This window comes from Geotrypetes seraphini, chromosome 3 (genome assembly GCF_902459505.1).
Source record: "Geotrypetes seraphini chromosome 3, aGeoSer1.1, whole genome shotgun sequence".
Lineage (NCBI taxonomy): Eukaryota > Metazoa > Chordata > Amphibia > Gymnophiona > Dermophiidae > Geotrypetes > Geotrypetes seraphini.
The window spans coordinates 221,204,652-221,226,606 of NC_047086.1; the positions used below are offsets into that span (position 1 = coordinate 221,204,652).

General features: G+C 45.3%; 1 protein-coding gene across 3 annotated transcripts in view; it reads right to left on the minus strand.

Moving 5' to 3' along the window:
* CACNB3 (calcium voltage-gated channel auxiliary subunit beta 3) overlaps positions 1–21,955 on the minus strand; it is a 144,985-nt gene that overhangs the window by 109,067 nt on the left and 13,963 nt on the right. Inside the window, exon 1 of one of the 3 annotated variants that reach the window (XM_033938796.1) lies at positions 20,984–21,105. The exons of the other annotated variants lie outside the window; for them this stretch is intronic. Within the exon in view, the coding sequence (XP_033794687.1) occupies positions 20,984–21,028 (45 nt within the window). The 5' untranslated portion in view covers positions 21,029–21,105. Of the gene's footprint in view, positions 1–20,983; positions 21,106–21,955 lie in introns of those variants that run through there. 3 annotated transcript variants of the gene reach the window in all.

The following is a 21,955-nucleotide window of genomic DNA, read 5'->3' on the forward strand; positions in this document are numbered from 1 at the left end:
AAGTCAGGGACTCCAAGGCAGGCCTGACAGGGCTATTTTTGGATGGAAGACACATGTACAAATTTTTGCTTCTGTGTGTTTATGTGTGTCAAGTATATGTGAGCGGGTATCTGTGTGTGTGTGTCCTATCCACACCAAATTTTCAGGGTACGTTGGGAGGATCATGGGGATTCTCACAATGACAAGATTTGTTTTCCAGATCCACGCATACTTGTGAAACAGGAACATGTGTACAGTGTTCCCCCGGTCATTCACGGTCGGCAATTCGCGGTCCCGATCATTCGCGGTATTTTCCGACCACAAATGACCGGGCAGGAGAGGGCAACTGGAGAACCGGCGAGTGAAGGAAATCACTTGCGGAATGCTCTGACCGCCTCTTCCTGTACTAAAGTCGGGCCTCACCAATCAGGAGCTGCTTTGACACTTAGGTTACCGAAACGTACACCAGCTCTATGGTGGACTAAGGCCCTCTCTTAATAAGGTGCAATAACCGATTAGCGCGCGCTAAACGCTAACGAGTGCATGTTAGTCTATGGATGTGTTAGCGTTTAGCGTGCGCTAATCGGTTAGCGCACCTTAGTAAAAGAGGGGGGTAGTGCTTGAGCCTAAAAGTTATCAAAAAACTGGACTAGTGCATAACCATTTCAATAACAATGCTTTCAATTTTTGTACACGCAAATTCCACAAAATGAGGCGTGTATTATAGTGGATCAAATACTCCAACATAGACAGGACCCCCAACGTATTACGACAACTTTTTTGAACCAACTTACCCATTGGGTTATCCATGACAACTATTTTAAATATCAGGATCAATTTTTCTAGCAGATCCAGGGGGTGGCCATGGGAGCCACTATGGCTCCCTCAGTGGCATCCCTCTATATGTCTAATTTTGAGGACAAATTTGTGTATGGGTCCCCTTGGTTTAATCAGGTTCTATATTGGGGTCGGTTCCTTGATGACATGTTTTTCCTTTGGCAGGGCACCAGAGAGAATTTGGATGAGTTTATTGACCACCTGAACTCTGTTGATATTAACATCAAATTCACCATGACATGCCATAGCACCTATATAGAATTTTTGGACATTGCTATTTCGGTAAGGGAGGGCCATATGAACACTTCTTTATATAGGAAACCTATTACTAGGAACACGGTCCTCCATTTTGACAGCTTTCACCCTTACAAATTACGGTTCAACTTGCCTATAGCCCAATTCCTCCGTATTCGTCGGATTTGCTCCTCCACGAGTGAGTTTAAACAACAAGCGAGAGCCCTCTCTGAGCGCTTTAGACAGAGGGGCTATCCGGATAAGGCTATTAGACAGGCATATTTGCGAGCTAGATTCGCCCAACGTGACCTCTTGCTTCAGGGGGCTAGTCCTCCTTCTGATACTATAGATGAGACCTTGACTTGCGTGCTTCCTTTTTCTAGGGCAGCCAGTAAAGTGGTGGGCTTGATGAAACGGCACTGGCACATAGCACAGACCCACAGCATATTTCAATCTTTCCCTAGGATAGCATATTCTAGGGGGGTCACGTTGGGACAGAAATGTAATTCCCAAAAATATGGGGGGATCCGTGAGAGAGTAAGGGGGAGTCACAACAAATGTGGCAGATGCCAATGGTGTGCCTATACCATTGAGGGGGATTCATGGGAGGTCCCCGGGAGAAATGTGATTTTATACTCTGAGATAGACACTGATTGTACTTCCCAGGATGTGATTTGTGTGATCATTTGCCCCTGCGATTTGTATACGTGGGGCGTACATCAAGAGCAGTTCGTGTAAGGCTCAATGAGCATAAATCACGTATTGTGAATGGGGTCCGACAAGCCCCCCTGGTAGACCATTGGATCACTTATAAACATAAGATCGACGAGCTGAGATGGCGTGTCATCAAAAGAGTTATTGGGAGGGATGGTGGGAAAGATCATAATAAACTTAATGAGAATGAGCAGAGGTTTATCTTTTCATTGGATACTGTTGCACCTTCTGGCTTGAATGCTGAGATAAGAGTGGATGTCTCTGGTAGGTTAGTGTTCCATCCAATCAGGCCCTGGGGGGAGGTGTAGGGATTATGAATGACTGTAGTTTTTTACTATATATAACCCGAGGCTAGACGCCGCGGCCATCTTACTCTGAGCAATACTATGAGTCGGATGACTAGCGCGTACTCGGTAAGCACACATTTTTTCTAGTAATAAATGATATTGAAGGTGTAGGTTTTGAGGGACAGTTACATAAAACTTACGGATAACTGTTTGTCTTTTAAATTTGTATTTAGGGAGACCCTTGATACAGCGCCATTCGGCGCGAAACATGTCGGGTTAGACTCCCAGACGTTGGCTGATAAGAGCTAAGTATTTACATCACTCTTTATATTAAGAAAAACATTAGAAAAACATTTTTAAGTATATATGAAGGATTTTTCACGATTCTATAAAAATCAAAAAGATATGAGCAGCCAATGATGAAGTGCCACATAAATCTCCACGCAGTCACAAGATAGCACAGCGGTGGAGTGGTGGGGCTGAGGCACACTCATGAAAAATTGAAAGCATTGTTATTGAAATGGTTATGCACTAGTCCAGTTTTTTGATATCTCCACATTTTGGGACTGGTACAAGCATTCATTATTTTAGCCATATTTGAGTGAGCCTAAAAGTTAAGCACGTATTTACCTGGTTATACTAATATTCTACAAGGAATACGCTCTCACCACATGCCCTCCACCTGCAGAATTTTAGGTGCCCTGTTATAGAATTGCCCTCATGCTGCTCAAATTCTCTTGCTATATTCAGCTCCCCCAGTTGGTAGTCTGAGCAACTCGCTAGTTCTTCGGGGAGTATATGGATCCGTGTTCGTATTGCATTCCCTGTGAGTTCTTGGCAATTAGCTGGATGGGGGAACACCAGGGAATACGACCCAGATGGGGAAACTAACAAGCTACCAAACAGCATAAAAAGAAAATACTTCCCTTGTATTCAGCTTCTACGATCCCTACTCTTGTTACAATTTCCCTTCCTGTACAATATTGCTCTCATTTTTATTAGAGTCAATCTCAGATTTGGTTCTGCCCTTAGCATTTTTGTCCTCTCGCGGTGATGTCCAAGTAGTGGTGTATCAAGGGCGGGGCGGTGGTCTGCCCCTGGTGCAAGGAGCTCAGGGGGTGCTGGAGTGGTCACGGACCTGCAGTCCGCCTGTGTGCATTTTTTGGCTTTGCTGGCCCTGCCCCCTCTGACGTCAACTTCCTGCTCTGGGGTAGGGGATTAGCAGAGCCAACAGTGGCACACAGCCCTCATTCCCATGACCAATCCACGCACCTTCCCACTGCCTGGAAGAGGGAGTGCTCCAGCCAGAGAAGGTGCTGCACCCCAGGTTTCACCCCCCCCCCAGGTTTGCCACTGTGTCCAAATGATTCCATTTTGCTTTCAAAAAACTCTTAAGCAGAGCCAGTGAGACTGTCTTGGTTCACAGACATCTTAACAATTCCTGGTGTGATTAAGGTAGGGTGGTAAAATACCATCTCGTTTTACTTCCCCTCTCCCCAAATTCTGCTGATCACAATCAAGTGATTTTTTTTTCATAGAATACTAGAGGGTTGACCTTACTTTCTACAGCACACAGCAGCCAGTCCACCTTGGTGGTCCATCGCCCAGGTACCAGCCAAGCCTGACTTTACTGTTCGGATAAATCTGTAACTGGAAGCTAGAGAGACCAGACAGCAGGGGGTCAAGGATCCTGGCAGAAGTGGCTGAGGCCACAAGTGTCAAGACGACATCTTTGTGCATAGTTTATAGTTTATTTAAAATTTGATAAAACGCTTTACAATATATTTCAATGCGTTGTACAATTAAAATCAAAAATAAATAATGGGTAAAGACAATACAAGGGCAGACATACTAAGGTGGGAAGGAAGAACAAAAGGGAAGTGTGGAAGAAAATTACAATTAGTGATGGAGCCGACTCCAGATCAAGAGCCCAGGACTGCAGAGCCAGGTGAGCAGAAGTTCTGGAAGACATCTTGTTCTGTTGTTCTGTTGGGTCAGTCAAGGCAGGGTTACCAGACATCTGGGAAAACCCGAACATGTCCTCTTTTTTGAGCACTGTCCAGGTGCCCGGACCATTTTTTTGAAAAATGGGGGAGTCTGTCCGGGTTTAGCTGGCTCTCCCGACTCTTCCACCTGTTCTCCAGCCCCCCTCCCTCCCTCTTCCGACTTCCGATGCTGCTTCCCCTCATGATCTCTATATCCCTCTTACCTTTTACCCGGCTGGCTGCTTTAATATAATATTCAGGGAGCCGGCAGCAGCAGCAGCAGCTACCGTCGGCCTTTGAGTACCCCTTTTACTGAGGAAGAACAGGTTGGGCTGGTGGTACAAATCACTAGATAGGAATTATATGCTCATAAAGCATCTTGCTCTTCTCTCACATATGCAAAGTATGGATACAGCCTTAACAGATACAGAAAAAAAAAATGATCACTTAGGTATTAGAAACAGAAATGTGCAGACAAAATCTGAACTGGAAACCATAAGACACTGGACTCTATCTGCAGTACAACACTAGGAAAACAGAATACACAAAATGCATAAAATACAAGATACCAGATTCCAAAAAATGGACATATGCAAATCATTAAAACCAAAAACAACCTTGTCTGAACAGCTCAGCCTCGGTAGCCCCTCTGCCCCCCATTTTGCAGGGGTTGAGTTCTAATGTGCAGGCTGTATCATGCACCTCCATGTTGTCCCTTGGGCCTGCAGGGATTGGCTGAAGATACTGCTCCTGTAAGAGGCAGTCTCTGTGGGCATCTGGGTTCTTTCATTAATACTTGGGACAGTTTAGCAAGCAGTGTCACCGAGTACTCCTAGAAGAAAGCCCCGAGTATAATATAGAGAAGAAATTTATAAAGGAACACTTTGAAATTACTTTTAACTAGGCCAGTAGCATCCAATGCAATGTGGAAATTGCGCTCTCTTAGCTCCGATTGCATTTATTGGTACTTTACCTCTTTCCATATCCTTATCCATTCCTTTATTACATCCAAATTATTTATTTATTATTTTAAAAATTTATGAATCGCTTAAATCTCTTCCCTGAAGAAGCCCTTTCTGGAAACGTCAATCGCTCCTCCTAAACTTACTTGCTCCACTTCATCACTGACGCTGAAACCGTGGATTGAAGACAAAGTTTTATTTTATTTTTCTTTCCAGCTTATGATTTATCTTTAATCTTATCTATTGTTTTGCCTTTTGTCTTTGTTTTGTTCTATTTCTTTCATTTAAATTTCTCCAGAATTCTACTGTTCAACGGCTCCCCCTTCTGCTTCTATTCCTTTCTCTCCTCTCTTCTACCTTCCAAAGTATTTAGATCAGTGTTTTTCAACCGCTGTTCCGCGGCACACTAGTGTGCCGCGAGATGTTGCCTGGTGTGCCGTACGGTCAGGGCCGCCATCAGGGCAGTACCACCAGTCTAGGGAGAGGGGCGGTCCGCCCCACGTGGACAGGAGAGAGCTGGACGGGGGACCCACGGAGTTCAATACATCTCGAGCCGCGAGGCTCGTCTTCTGTTCCTGCCTGCCCTGCAGCTAACATATAGCCGATCGCAAGCGTTCCCCGATGTCAGCGCTGACGTCGGAGGGAGGGCTTAAGCAAAGCCTGCCCTCCGACGTCAGCGCTGACGTCGGAGAATACTTCCGTTCGGCTATTTGTGCGCGGCAGGGCAGGCAGGAAGCAGAAGACAAGCCTCGCGGCTTGAGCTTCGTTTGGCTGAGAAAGTTGCAAAGATGGGCTGGGAGGCAAACACGGAACACAAAAGGGGGGAGGGAGTGCGTTTTGGACACAAGGCATGAACTTGGGAGAGAGGAAGGGAGGGAAAGAGATGCTGAGGTGGGGGAGGGAATGGGTTTTTGGACACAGAAGGCATGGACTTGGGAGAGAGGAAGGGAGGGAAAGAGATGCTGAGGTGGGGGAGGGAATGCGTTTTTGGACACAGAAGAAATGGACTTGGGAGAGAGGAAGGGAGGGAAAGAGATGCTGAGGTGGGGGAGGGAATGGGTTTTTGGACACAGAAGGCATGGACTTGGGAGAGAGGAAGGGAGGGAAAGAGATGCTGAGGTGGGGGAGGGAATGCGTTTTTGGACACAGAAGAAATGGACTTGGGAGAGAGGAAGGGAGGGAATGAGTGTTTGGACACAGAAGGCATGGACTTTGGAGAGAGGAAGGGAGGGAAAGAGATGGTTGTGTACACGGGGAATAGAAGAAAGGAGAATTTTTGGTCATAGGGAGGGAGTGAGGTACAGATAGTGGCATACCAGGTTGGGGGGGGGCGGTCTGCCCCACCCCGGGTTTACGTCCCAAGGGGGTGCACAGCTGGCCACCCTCCAGTGTTGTCCCTAGGCCGGCAAACTGCGGCTCTTTAGCCACTTGAGTGCCACCGCCGCCAACGGTGTTGTTGGCGGTGGCAGCATTATAAAATACTTTCTTTGTGTTTATTTGATTCCTATTCAAGAGAATTACTTTATATATAGGCACAGAGTTAAATTTTTTAACATTTTCTAATGGTGGTGTGCCTCGTGATTTTTTTCATGAAACAAGTGTGCCTTTGCCCAAAAAAGGTTGAAAAACACTGATTTAGATCAATGCTGTCTTGTTAAAATGTTTATTTTATTTTTATTTTTCCTCTAACTCTACTTTTCACTTCTCTATTACCCTCCAGGTACTTTAGTTAGATTGTGAGCCTTCGGGACAGTAAGGGAATTTTTCAAGTACCTTTCTTATTTCTAATCTTAATGTATATTTTCTGTAAACCGCTTAGAACCTAACGGATGTAGCGGTATATAAGAAATAAATTACATTACATTACATTAAATCTAAGCAATGTACAAAACATTTACATCCACAATTCCAAGCACAAGCAAACATTATAAAATGCAGCAAACAAATAAATCAATCTTCCCCATAACATTTCCTTAATACAGAAGTCTTTAAATCTAAAACAAATCATAACAGAGTTAGAGAAAGGCGTCCACAACAATTGGGTTTTTAACAATTTCTTGAAAGACATACGATCTTTGCATAATCTCATTAGACCTGGAATTGAATTCCAGAGATTCTTACCGGCAAATGAGAAAATAGATATTCTAGATTTTACCTAGTGAATCCCATTTTCTTTAAAAGTTAACCCTTTCAGGACCATAAGGATCGTAGGCCAATTTTTGTGGTTTTGATGACATTTTTATGGTAAAAAGGGCTTGCAGATGCCAAAAAATTGATTTTTTTTTGTGAAATATCATTATTTTTTTTTTAAAAAATCACACTTCTGGCTTATGGACAGTGTGGCAAGTGAATCTTCTCGTCAATCTAGCAACGACGCTAATGAATGAATGTCGGAACCAGTTTGTTTACATAAAGGCAGTATCATATGGAATCCGTACATATCAAATTTAGAACTGTAGACTATCCCAATCAAAATTTATAGGATTTTAAAGTTATGGGACAAATATGTCCCTTGGTCCTGAAAGGGTTAAAAGTTTCAAGTTTATTAGGATTTTATATACCGCCTATCAAGGTTACCTAAGCGGTTTTTACAATCAGATACCGATGGGCAACATCCTTCCCTCAGATCTCAAACATCTTGCAGGTTGATAGATTTCCCACAGGCTTTGAAAACAATTAGGAGAAGAGGAGTACAATATTTTCGATATTGTTCTCCCAAGGGAGCACAGAACGGTTTACACAAATTTATTCAGGTACTCAAGCATTCTGTTCCTGTCTGTTCCGGTGGGCTCACAATCTATCTAATGTACCCGGGGCAATGGGGGGATTAAGTGACTTGCCCAGGAGCAGCGTGGGTTTGAACCCACAATCTCAGGGTGCTGAGGCTTTAGTTTGTTTAACCATTGCACCACGCTCTGTCGATCCTGGACTAACTCGTTTTCAATTTAAATGATCAAAGTACGGCTTTATGTCTTCTTTACCATGCACGACATTGCGATAAATTTACTCCACTATTTGTACGGTCCCATTGGTTACCTGTTCAATATCATTCTATCTTTAAAATTCTGTATTTAGTTCACAAAACACGACACTCTGGTCACCCCCTTTAGTTTTCTTGGTTGCTCATTCCCTACTCACCTGCACATCAGATGAAGTCCATCGATGCAAATCATCTGGTTCTTCCAGGTCCACGTCTAGAGAATTTTGAATCAACTAGAAAAGCTTTGTTCTTTTTTTCAGCCCCCAAATCTTGGAATGACCTTCTCTCATATATTCGTTTGGAACCCAGTTTGCAAACTAGGATTCTATTAAAAACGGCAAATGTGACTCCTATTTTACTTTGTAGTTCCTTTCCTAATTTTATGGGTTTTTTAAATTTTGATAACTGCTTTGACCCATGAGGGAGTGTGTGTGGCACAGTGGTTAGAGCTACAGCCTCAGCACCCTGAGGTTGTGGGTTCAAACCCATGCTGCTCCTCACTTAATCCCAAATTGCCCCAGGTACATTAGATAGGTTGTGAGTCCATCAGGACAGACAGGGAAAAATGCTTGAGTACCTGAATGTAAACCACTTAGGTTAAGTGGTATACTTTATACCGTATTTTTCACTCCATAAGACGTACCTGACCATAAGACGCACCTAGTGTAGAGGAGGAAAAACCAAGAAAAAAAAAATTCTAAAGCAAATGGTGTACCCTGCCTGCCTGCCATTAGGCCTGCCTTGTGCCCTGTACCCTGTCCCCCCTCTGGTAGTCTAGTGGTAGGCAGGGACAGGGTACAGAGCACACGGCAGTCCTTGTGGCAGGCAGGCAGACAGGCCTCCCCCGGTTCATTTTTTTTTTATTCTGGTGGTCCAAGCAGGCAGGCAGGCAGGCAGGCAGACACTCCCGGTACCTTTTTTCTAAATTCCAGCAGCATTCAGTGAGCATTGTGGGACCAGGCAGGTGGAAAAAAGCTCGCGCCTGTGTTGTACTTCACTCAGCCGTCCAACGAAGGAGGGGCAGGAGATACAGCGCTGGACCTCCGGAATTTATAAAAAAAAGGTACCGGGGGTGGGGGGGTGGTGCCTGCCTGCCTGCCTAGACAGCCAGGATTTTTAAAAAAGGTACTGGAGGGGGGTTATTTGCTCCATAAGACGCACCCACTTTTCCACCCCCTTTTTGGGGGTGGAAAAAGTGCGTCTTATGGAGTAAAAAATACGGTAAATACAGTACTAAAAATAAGTAAGTAGTATTATCAGCGATCTCAAACTCAAACCCTTTGCAGGACCACATTTTGGATTTCTAGGTACTTGGAGGGCTGCAGAAAAAAAAGTTAATGTCTTATTACAGAAACGATAACTTTGCATGAGGTAAAACTCATTATAGTTTATAAATCTTTCCTTAATTGCTTCTGATAATTTCAGCTATACACAGCTGAAAGCAGTGCAACATGCAGAAAATGAAGTTTAGATAGTTTTTCACTTTCTGCATGTTGCACTGTTTTCAGCTGTGTATAGCTGAAATTATCAGAAGCAATTAAGGAAAGATTTATAAACTATAAAGAGTTCTACCTCATGCAAAATTGTGATTTAGATTCTAATCTAAAGTATCAACTGCAAGAGACAAGATTTTGGTGCAGTCCTCTAGGCTTTTTTGTAGAGGGGAGAATCAATATCCGACTTGTGCCTGGAAAACTTGTGCCTTAAGTGTCCGGTGGTTGTGGCCGCAATCGCCTTTAGCTTTCACATCCTCCAGCACTGGACACAACCACCATCTTACATCAAGCAGTCACCACCAGGAGAGGTGCCGAATTTCGCAAGAGTTAAGAACATAAGAAGTTGCCTCCGCTGAGGCAGACCAGAGGTCCATCTCGCCCAGCGGTCCGCTCTCGGGCGGCGGCCCTTCAGGCCTACTGCCTGAACAGTGGTCTCTGACTAATTTTACAAATTACCTCTAATCCTATCCCTCTAACCTTACCTCTACTCTTATCTGTACCCCTCAATCCCTTTGTCCTCCAGGTACCTGTCCAGACCCTCTTTGAAGCCCTGTAGCGTGCTTCTGCTTATCACATCCTCCGGTAGCGCATTCCATGTATCCACCACCCTCTGGGTGAAAAATAACTTCCTGGCGTTTGTTCTAAACCTTTCCCCTCTCAATTTCTCTGAGTGCCCCCTTGTACTTGTGGTTCCCCATAATTTGAAAAATCTGTCCCTGTCCACTTTTTCTATGCCCTTCATGATCTTGAAGGTTTCTATCATGTCTCCTCTGAGTCGTCGCTTTTCCAGCGAGAAAAGCCCCAGCTTTTTCAGTCTGTCAGTGTATGAGAGGTCCCCCATACCCTTTATTAGCTTAGCTGCTCTTCTCTGGACTCTCTCAAGTACCGCCATGTCCTTCTTGAGGTACGGCGACCAGTACCAAGATTACGTACACACGCACAAACTGCTCTGCCTCCAATAGTTACCTTACATTCTGGAACGTTGCCCACCTCACTGCTGTAACCTCACGCAAGCGCTTTCCTGCGTCTGTACACGATTGTCCTCTCCACGCCACCTCAGCAGTGAGGCGGGCAACATTCCAGAAGAATGGTAACATACCGAAGGCCTCAAAATAGTACCTGGCGGGCCACATGCAGCCCATGAGCTGCAAGTTTGAGACCACTGCTGAGTATATCAAACAACAATAAACATAAGATTCTGCTCTTTCTCCATGCACAGTTGTGTTTATTTTTTAATTTGATTGCTTTCAGTTTAAACAAAAATCACATAAGTGAGGCATGTAGTACAAATCACGGTTAACCTACATACAAATTCCATGCTACAGTATAGTAAATAAAGCATTCTCCTCCTCCGACTCAGAATAGTCACTTCCTATCAACACTTCCATTAGAAGCACCTTGAGGTTTTTTTCCTTCACCACCTACACTGTTTTTCTTGCAGCTTTTTATCGGTGAGAACCGGAATGTCTCCGGTGATCACAACTTCTTCATTACCCTTAATTGAGTTAAGGATTGTGATCCAGTGTTTTGCCAATACGGCGATGATATGACAGGGAGACAGTGGGGAGCTCCAGTAATGAGGTGTAGAAACAGAATCCCAAGCAACATTAGCCCCTTCCCACCTCGGATAATCTCTTTGCAGAAAGAGCTTGTGGGAGGGGGGGAAGGGGGTGTAGAAATCTATAGGAAGTCAGTCTTGCAGGATGGGATAAGTCCTGGAGGTTAGAAAGAGAGAATGCTTTGTCTCTTTTAATTAGGCTTACAAAAGATGAAAGGACACAGGCCTTCCATGAGTGGGGTTTTTCCTTTCAGGTGAACTGGTTTAGCTAATGAATGCAAAGAGCAGGGAGACCAGAGGGCATGCAGCTGAGTTGGGCACCAGGAGCTGGAATGCAGAATTCACTAATGTTAGCAACTCCCAGCAGGAGGACATGAATAATAAATACGGCCGAGTGTTTATTCTCTTCCCATCCAACAGCAAGCATTTTCCTAATTACGCTTTGGCCGCATGCTTTACGCCAGCTTCCGTCTAGAGTCAGCAGCCCAGGAAGGGTCACAGCGGCTGCTCTGTCACCCAGTCTCTGGGCTTCAGAGCTGGAGCCACAACTGGTGAGGGCAGCAGGAGGGAGAAAGGCGGAGTTGCAAGAGTCAGATGACAACAAAACCCGTGTGCTTGTGTTTCAGGCATACTCTTAACATCAGGGGTAGAGAATGACACTACTACTACTACTACTACTATCAATTATTTCTATAGAGCTGCCAGACACACGCAGCGCTGTACAGAGTCACAAAGAGTAAGAAAACAGTCCCCGCTCGAATTTCTCCGCCCTGTTCCCGCAAGTTTTGTCGCTGTCCCCGTCCCTGCAGGAACTCAATTTCCCCGTTCTGTCCCCCTGAGTTTTGTCGCTGCCTCTGCCCCATTCCTGGAAGCTCGGCCTTAACCGCACAAGCCTTGAACACTTTAAAATCATAAATGTTCAAGGGTTGTGCGGTTTAAGGCAGAGCTTCCAGGAATGGGGCAGAGGCAGCGACAAAACTCAGGGGGACAGAACGGGGAAATTGAGTTCCTGCAGGGACGGGGACAAATTTGTTCCCATGTCCTTCTCTAAATTGAAATTTTAATTGCCAAACATTTGATCGTCCTTCTAATTTTGGCAGATCTGTATTCATGTTTTCTACTCCTTCCAGGGTTTCCACTCTGTTACAAGTCTTGGTATTAACCACAAACAGGCAAATCTTACCTTCTAACCCTTCAGCAAGGTCACTCATAACTTTATTTCTATCCTCCATTACCCTTCAATGCGGGTTACAGAGCAGAACGAACATAAGAATTGCCACTGCTGGGTCAGACCAGTGATCCATCGTGCCCAGCAGTCCGCTCACGTGGCAGCCCTTAGGTAAAAGACCAGTGCCCTATTTGAGTATAGTCTTACTTGGTTACGTTCTGGTTCCGTTCTTGAATCCCTGGAGGATGCTTTCCCCTATAACAGCCTCCGGAAGAGCGTTCCAGATTTCTACCACTCTTTGGGTGAAGAAGAACTTCCTTACGTTTGTACGGAATCTATCCCCTTTCAACTTTAGAGAGTGCCCTCTCGTTCTCCCTACCTTGGAGAGGGTGAACAACCTGTCTTTATCTACTGAGTCTATTTCCTTCAGTATCTTGAATGTTTCGATCATGTCCCCTCTCAGTCTCCTCTTTTCAAGGGAGAACAGGCCCAGTTTCTCTAATATCTCGCTGTACAGCAACTCCTCCAGCCCCTTAACCATTTTAGTCGCTCTTCTCTGGACCCTTTCGAGCAGTACCGTGTTCTTCTTCATGTACAGTGACCAGTGCTGGACGCAGTATTCCAGGTGGGGGTGCACCATGGCCCGGTACAGCGGCATGATAACCTTCTCAGATCTGTTTGTGATCCTCTTCTTAATCATTCCTAGCATTCTGTTTGCCTTTTTGCCACCGCCACACATTGCGTGGACGGCTTCATTGACTTGTCTACAAGCAGGCACAAGTCTCTTTCCTGGGGGCGCTCTCCGAGTATAGCACCGACATCCTGTATTCGTGCATATGATTTTTGTTACCGACATGCATCACCTTGCACTTATCCACGTTGAACCTCATTTGCCATTTTGCGTCCCATTCCTCGAGTGTGTTTATGTCTTGTTGTAGGTCTTTGCAATCTTTCTGTGTCCTCACTGCTCTGAATAACTTTGTATCGTCTGCAAATTTAATCACCTCACTCGTCGTACCAATTTCCAGGTCGTTTATAAATATGTTGAAGGGCACAGGCCCGAGCACCGAACCCTGTGGCACCCCACTCATGACGCTTTTCCAGTCTGAGTATTGTCCATTTACCCCTACTCTCTGTTTCCTTTCCGCCAACCAGTTTTTAATCAACGTGAGTATATCACCCTCGATGCCATAGCTCGCAATTTTTCAAAGTAGATGTTCATGCTGGACCTTGTCGAAAGCCTTCTGAAAATCTAGATAAATGATGTCAACCGGATCACCCTTGTCTATCTGCCTATAGGAGAAGTGCTGTAAGTTTGTCAAGCAAGATCTTCCTTTGCTGAAGTCGTGCTGGCTGGTCCTCATCAGATTGTGTCCGTCAAGGTGATCAATGATGCGGTCCTTTATCAGCGCCTCTATCATCTTTCCTGGTACCAAAGTCAGACTTCTGGACGGTTGGCCAGACACGTGGTTACTCATTCCCACGAGCCTCAAAATAATAGTCAAAATCAGGGGTCTCAAAGTCCATCCTTGAGGGCTGCAATCCAGTCGGGTTTTCAGGATTTCCCCAATGAATATGCATGAGATCTATGTGCATGCACTGCTTTTAATGCATATTCATTGGGGAAATCCTGAAAACCCGACGGATTGTGGCCCTCAAGGAGGGACTTTGAGATCCCTGGTCAAAATGGTCAAAGGCTTATATTCAGCGATTTCTTTATTTCTCTTGCCACAAAAAATCAGAACTTGACCTCAAACAGTGCTGTGGGGAGTGCCCGCAATCATTTACAATTCAAAATAATCATCTTCAGCTTCAATCATGACAAAATAATCACTTTGAAACTCAAACATTTTGTGAGAAAACCAACAACAAAACAACCTTGTCTCTAGGGCAAACTGGAACAGTTTAGCAGAGGTCTTTCAGTTCTCTCTGCTGAATGCAGAGCTTTACAAATCTCTCGCTCAGGTCTCTTCCCGGGACAGGCATTAGTGCTTATTCCAAACAAACAAAAACAAAAGCTACATTGCCTAACTCCTTCTTAGGCTTTATGCACAGCACTAGTCCTTAAGGGCTTTATCAGATAATGATTCAGGTTAAAGCAAACTGAGTTAGCAGTAATCACACAGCTGGAACATTTCCCCTAAGCCAGTACTGCAGGGATATCAGTGCTTCTATCCCATCCCCCACTCTAGGTGACAACCACAGCAAGCCTTCACAGTACACAAACAGTAGCCAGTTCACTTTTAAAGTTTAAAGAAAAGCATTTACAGTTTCTGTAGTTCCCAACCTTTTTGCTTGGCCACCAGCACTTCCATGGCTACTTCCTCTCCGACCCCATTCTGGGGATTACTTGCCCACTCAGGAGTCACATCCATAGGCTGGAGCTCTTCTAAGAAGGACTCCCCATTGTTCTCAGCAGCATCCAGAATTTCTATGTCTGCCTTCTCCTGAAGGCTGGAGCTTTTGTCCAAGTCCTCCCTCTGGCAAGCCTGCTGCTTGGGTTTGGGTTCCTCTCTCCTGTCTCTCTCCATTCTCCTCTGTGTAGCGGGGCACACCCTGATAAGGCTTATTTTTCCTCACAGGTGCTTCATCCGTGTATTTAGCATGGCCATTAATCTCCAGGGACCCTGGTGCTGCTCTCTTTTCCTTCCCCTGGGAAACTGCAACCCAAGGTCTGGTTTGACAGCTAACCTCTCTCCTGTCAATTTGAGAGTTTTTGCTTTTACCCACATCCCTGTCATTCTCGGGGGTTTGGGATGCCCTGGCACCTTCTGGGCAAGGAATACAGGTCCCTTTCTGGGTCTGCTTAGGGCACACGGGCGTTTCAGATGGCATAGCACTGCCCTGCCCGTGACAATATACAGTGAATTACAAAAAAATTACAAAGCCAGACTTAGTCATTAATAACAATATAAAAATAAGAAATCAGCCCAAGCACCAATCTTTAAGCACTCCACTACTCACGTTTCCTTCCTCCTAGTGAATTTCATTAAACCACCACGCTCTGACATCTGTCTGTCAACCAGTTTCTAATACAATTCATCACTTTGTGTCCAACTTTAGCCTGTCAAATTTATTCAAGAGCCTCCTATGAGGAACCATGTCAAAGGCTTTGCTGAAATCTAACCTCCTCTTTTACTAAGGTGCGCTATGCTTTTTAGCGCACGGTAAATATTAACGCACACTAATCACATGCTAAATGCTAACGCGTGCATGTTATCCTATGGCCGCATTAGCGATTAGCGCATGCATTGATTTAGCATGCGCTAAAATGCTTAACCCACCTTTGTAAAAGAGGGCCTAAGTAAATTACAGCAAGCACACATCCTTAACAATTAGCTGGTCGCCCAGTCAAAGAATTCAATAAGATTTGTTTTGCACAATTTACTTTTCGTAAAACCATGTCACCTCGGATCTTGTAACCCATTGGATTCTACAAAATTCACTATCCTTTCCTCCATCAATGCTTCCACTACTTACCGAAGTGAGACTAACCAGCGTGTAGTTTCCCACTTCTTCTGTCACCACTTTTGTGACCACATCTGCTCTTCTCCAATTCCACAGAACCTCTCCCAAGGATTTATTAAACGAATCTTTAACAGGACCCGCCAGAACTTCCCTGAGCTCCCTCAATATTCTGGGTGGATCCCATCTGATCCCATGGCTTTGTCTACCTTCAGTTTTTCAAGTTGCTCATAAACACTTTCTTCCATGAACGGTGCAGTATCACTCAATTCTCATATGTACCTTTCCGACCTGGAACCTTAACATTGTTCTGAAGGGTCTCTCTAAGGCTCCATGTAAACCCCTCAAGGATGCGTCTCTTTTGGACCTCACAGTTAAGACTGTGTTTCTGGTGGTGATTGATTCAGCACGGCGAATCTCGGAGCTGCAGGTGATTTCCTGCAGAGAACCTTTCCTCAGAATCACAGATGAGGGCATCGCTCTCTGTGCTGTGTCCTCCTTTCTCCCAAAGGTGGTGTCGAATTTCCACATTAATCAGGAGGTTCCTCTGCCTGCTTTTCAGGCCACAGAGTCTGACAAACAAGATAGAGTTTGAAGAAATTGAACATCTGCAGAGCTTTGCTCCAGAACTTGGAAAGGACAAGTGTCTTTCACCTGATTGTCCTAACCAGTCACTCCCGGCTTGGCAGACCAGCATCTAAGGCCTCTATTGCTAGACGGATTCGTATGCAAGAAGCAGCCACTAGTTTCAAGGTGCACTCAACCAGGATTGTTGCCTCTTCCTGGGTGGACTCTCAGGCAGATCCTCCCGCAGAGATCTGTCAGGAAGCTACTTGGTCTATTCTTCATACCTTTCCAGATTTTACAGAATGAATGTTGTGATTCAGGAGGACACCGTTATTGGGTCCTCAGTCTTGCAGGCAGGCTCTTCTGTCCCTCCCTAGACGTCAGCCACTGCTTTGGTAAGTCACCACATGTAAGAAATCCGGAGAACATGTAACTGAAAGATTAGGTTCTTACCTGGATAATCTTATTTCTGTTAATCTACTATGGATTCCATACGTCCCACCCTCTGTCTTTCCTGTACTGCCTACTTTCTGCCCTGTGTTGCCTCAGACCTGGTGGTAAAATTCTCACTGTGTGCATTGGGGAGGTGAGGAATGGGGGGGGGGGGGTAATAGTTAACTGCCTGGTGTACTGCACGCTCTAAGCGCGAGATTCTGCAAACTGTGCCTAGCAACACCTACATTGTAAGCAGCAGTCAGTGTGGTTATCAAACCAGCCACTAGATGGCACTTATAGAATCCTGCCCAGGTGTGCTTTGTTTTATGTTTTATTAAAACTTGTTATACCGCTTTGTTCTTACGACAGGTCCAAGTGGTTTACAAATATCTAATATATAGAAAAGAACTCCATTTTAAAATAGGACAGACCTATACAAATACAAGCAAAAGATAAATCCACATTCATCCCCACATACAAAGCCCTAAACTTCCTGTTCCATATTACAGGATTCTCACTGAAAGGCCTATTTCCACTAATATATATAAATTACGGTAGTTCTGACAAAACCGAATCATGCCTGAATGCTTCACAGAAATAGAAAGTTTTCAGCGTAGTCTTAAATGCTTTAAACTTCTAACCTCAATTCCCATGGTAAATTATTCCATAATTGCAGAGCAATAAAATAAAACGCCTTATTTCTCGTTGACTCCCTTCTGGCCCTATTAATTGATGGAAGAATCAACCTGCTCTCCTTGAGGTAGGTGCCGATATATTAATTTACCGGCACCTAATTTGGGGCTAGATTCACAAAGCAAACTGATCGTGTACCGATCAGTTTGTGACCCCTTTACTATCAAATTTCCATCCGGCCTGATTCACTTACCTCTCCTGCGATCCGCTTCAAATCTGTGCATGCAAATGAGGTGAAACACATGCACATTGGACAGCGACCCAATTCACTACACAAAATTTCGGATCCGACTGGGCTGGCCACTCAACCCAAGAAGCGACTGCTGGAGACCAGTTGAAAATGTCTTTCCGACACTCCAGTTCCATAGAAGCCCTGCATTGCCCCGTGTGTCCTGCCTGCTCGCCCCGATCTTCCTGCTCTCTGCCGCCTTCCCTGCAGTGCGAGCCCGCGGGTTTAAAGAGAAAACAGAACTTTTCCCCCCCAAAATCAGAAAAAGTTCTGTTTTCGCTATAATGGAGGTTTCCAACCCCCCGAACCCCCCTCCAACAGCAGTGTGAACACTAACCAATAAAGTGGGGGGGTTGCCACCCCAAACCCCCCATCGGAGCTCTTTAAAAATTACTTTTTCCCCCGCGCGCTTCTGTCTTGCGCCAAATTGTCGGCGCTGGATTGTCAGCGCGCTGACGTCTTGCGCTCCACTGTCTATGAACCCAGATAAGGTTACCAGATTTCGCAAAGTAACAACAGACATGTGGTCCCGCCCCCACACAAATCTCTTGAGCTCATGGCTGGATCTGGGAGGGCCTCTGAACATGTGCGGATGAGACATATTTGAGTAAATCCAGATGTCTGGTAACCCTACATTAGGCACCGGAATCCATGTACAATTTTTTTTTTTAAATTGCTATGGTAAGTGACCCTCCCCTTCAGATTCACCGAGCTCTGGAACAACCTTACCTCCCCTCTTCAGAACCTGAGCTCTCTCCAACTATTCCGTAAACATCTGAAAATCTGGCTATTCTCAAAAATGTAACACTCCCTCCTTCTTTGATATCCTAGTCCTCTAAACATTCTTCTTTCCTCCGATCTTCATCCTTTCCTTGGAGTTCCTTTCTCATCCCAATTCCTGTAAACCGTGCCAAGCTCTACGACTGTGGAGATGGTGCGGTATACAAACCTAAGGTTTAGTTTAGTTTAGTGTCAGTTTTCAATCAAAAATCATTTAAATTAACAATTAAGAGTTTGGCACTGAATTCTTAGGATGCCTAGCCACACCTAAGCTGAGGTGCCCTCCCGTGCCTAATGACGCCTCTCTGAAAAGTAGACGTGGCTAGGGGCAGAGAATAGGTGTGGTTCACTTAGGCATCACTAGGCCTCCAAGGGCAGGATTCACTATACCTCCAAACCATACATGATCCGTTTCCAATTGCATGCCGGCCAACTAATTCAGTAAAGGCCTGCGCGCAAGTGGGGACGATCGTTAGCACGCCCCCTACCCACGGCCAAAGCGATCCCCGCTCATGCGCACACCCTGATAGTAGTGACAGGAGAAGCAGCCTCCTGTCACTGCTGTCAGGGCCCAGCCCAGATCTCTCTTGCCTGCTCCCGGACTCTCCTGCTCTCTGCTAAAAGCCCCCTCTATGTCCCACAGACCCCTGATTCCTCAATCTCTCCCAAAACTTTCAGCACCCCATCCCTCTAATCATCCAAAATATTTTGGTACTCTGATCCCTCCCCTAAGATGTCTCTCTTCCCACCTTCCAACTCCCCCCCCCAATTCACTGGTTTCTAGCAGCACTTCCATCACCTTGACTGCATCCCCCTGCTTACCTTCAAAAGGCAGGAGTGATGCCCACTCACTCCTGGCTCCATGCTGCCATCTTGGAAAAGGCAGCATTTAACCTCAGCTGGTATTCCCTGCTTGGGGTCAATCTGCCACATCAGGGAATTTTCTCTTATTTGATAGTCTCTATCTAGCTCATCAAATTCCCTGATGTGGCAGACTGACCCCAATATGGCGCAGCATCCCAAGATGCATCACACAAGGTCAGGTGCCAGCATTTTCCAAAATGGTGGCATGGAGGCAGGAGCAAATAGGTATCACTCCTACCTCTCGAAGGTATGCGGGGGGAGTCTGGGAGTTCAGAAGGGTGGAAGGTGCTGCTAGACACCCGGGATTTTCTGCAGGGCGGTGGGGGGAACCATCATTTTTGGAAGGATCAGATTGGGTTAGAGTCCACTAGACTACTAAAGACTTTGAGGCCTATGCAGATCTTTTCAACATCCCTCTTCCTGTCCGTGCTTGAGCCAATCGTCACTCACAAACTGATAGGAGGGAGTCATTTCAGCAATGAACTATAGATTACTGCAATATTTTTAACGCATGCTTATCATTACCATGGTATATTTTTAAGTTAATTTTGTGGTAGAAGCCACACACTAAGCAACCGAAATACAGCTCTACCATGTGGTTTTCTGCAAATCGTCTCCCTAGTTCTATATTTGGAGACTCTAGGCAAGAACTTTTTTGTTTGTTTCACAAAGCGTCCCCTCCCCCCACTTCTTGGAAATACTAAGACTGTGCTTTCTAAACTTTACATACATTTGTGGTTCTCTGGATCTCATCAAGGTACATCGCCAGGCCTAGAGAGTGATGGAAGCGATTAAAGTGAAGTTATCCAATTTTTATCCCACACCCCATCCTAGGTTCTTCGTGTTCAACTTCTGTTGGTGGACTTTGGCCTGCACTTCATCTTTTGAATGGACATTGAGAGAACTACGAAGGAAAGTTGGCAGCTAGAACAATATAACGTGTGCTGTAGTATATAGCCTTTGCCATGAGCTCAACAAGAGCAGAGAGGATCTCGCTATCCCGAATAGGCCTATGCATAAAGACTTCCAGGTGCCGATCCTGCAAAGGGAGAAAAGGGCTTCTTTCTGATATGTACAGGAGCAAGTTGGATGGGGGTGGGGGAACAGGAAGCAAGATTTCTTTTTCCTGTCACATAGAGTTTACAGAATAGTCGACACTGATCTAGCTTCAGAAATCTAATTTATTTCATGGAATTGGCTGCGGTCCTGGACATGAGTCCACAGTTAGCCTGCTTCTGCCCACCGAGCAGCCATTCTGACGGCGATCACCGCACACTGGCTAAGGGTACCTGGCACATACTTCTGCCCATTCTCCCGTCATCATCAGATTCTGGGAGGTGAGAATTAACCATCAGCGGGTGTGAACTTCACATCTCACTTATTATACAAACAATTCCAAACTGCTAGTTCTGCAGGATGCCCTGTAGCCTGTCTGCATAATTGTCCTCAGATACACTTAATAGGAGGGAAGTGCCACTGACCAATAAAAAAAAGATCTATTTATAGCTATGTCCATCTCTACATCTATCTATATGTGTGTGAGATATTAATTTATCCTATTATACACCCTCTCTGCTTCCCCCTACCTCAATGCAAAAGAAATACTGTATAAGCAGACTAAATTTAAAAAAAAAAAAAAAAAAATTCAAAACAGATGGGAGTACTTGGAATCTGCTAACAGGTTTTCAAAACACAGAGCCTTAAATGAGACAAGTATAGAAACCAATGAGTCTGATGTCTTCCCACTTACCACCTCGGAATCTTCGAATCCATGGAGATAGGGATCGTCGTACATAATCTAAAAAAAATGAAGATCTGGGCGGAGAGACCCTCCTGATGGCGGAGGGGAGGAGAAGCCCAGAGGTCCAGCTGGAGGTGCAACGCTTGTGGTCACACCCTGGAAGCTGGCTGGGTAGGAAAGCAGCTTTTCCTCTTTGCTTAAGCATCAGAGCTAAGGAACAATAGCATCCACCCACCTTCCTCTCTGGCAGTCACACGCAGGCAGCCGAGGCTCTGATTGGCAGAGGCATGCCCGGAGTCTGAGGCTGCACAGCTGGAGCCGCCAGATGCTGAGAAAGTGAGAGGCAGAGAGAGGGAAGGGGGCCACGAGAAATAGTAAGCAAAAGCTGGCGGGGAATCGTGCGCTGGGATTAGCAAGAGGAAGAAGGCATGGCAGATGTCTGGGCTTCCTCGCTCCCTGTTGCTGATCGCATCTCCGCTGCCGGGAATCGGGGCTGTTACAAACAGGGTCGCCTGGTCACCTTTTCGGTTTTCTTCTCCCTCCCAGAAAAGTGTTGGGGGGGGGGGGAAGGGAAACTCCATAAGTCCGCGGCTCTCCACCAGTCTATCAATAGGGCTGTCCCAGTTCACAGGGAAAGAGCGCCCTCTGCTGGACAACCGAGGCACTACCCGAGACATTTCTCTATCTCTCTGTAGTTTGTGATCTAGTCTTGGCCTGATCTTCTTGACCCCTTATGTCTCAGGTTCACTTTTGTGTAGTTCCACACCCTCCCTTTGTACTACTACTATTTAACATTTCTATAGTGCGGATACAACAACATACTGTTAAATTAATAGCACTAGATGCAGAAAACATAAAACCAATAATAAAACTTGCACTGGCGGCCACTATTGGGTATGATTTCAAATCAAGTGACTTGAAATAACAATTTAAAATCATTTTGTATGGTTTTTGATTTTTAATTGAAAAATAATTATTTTA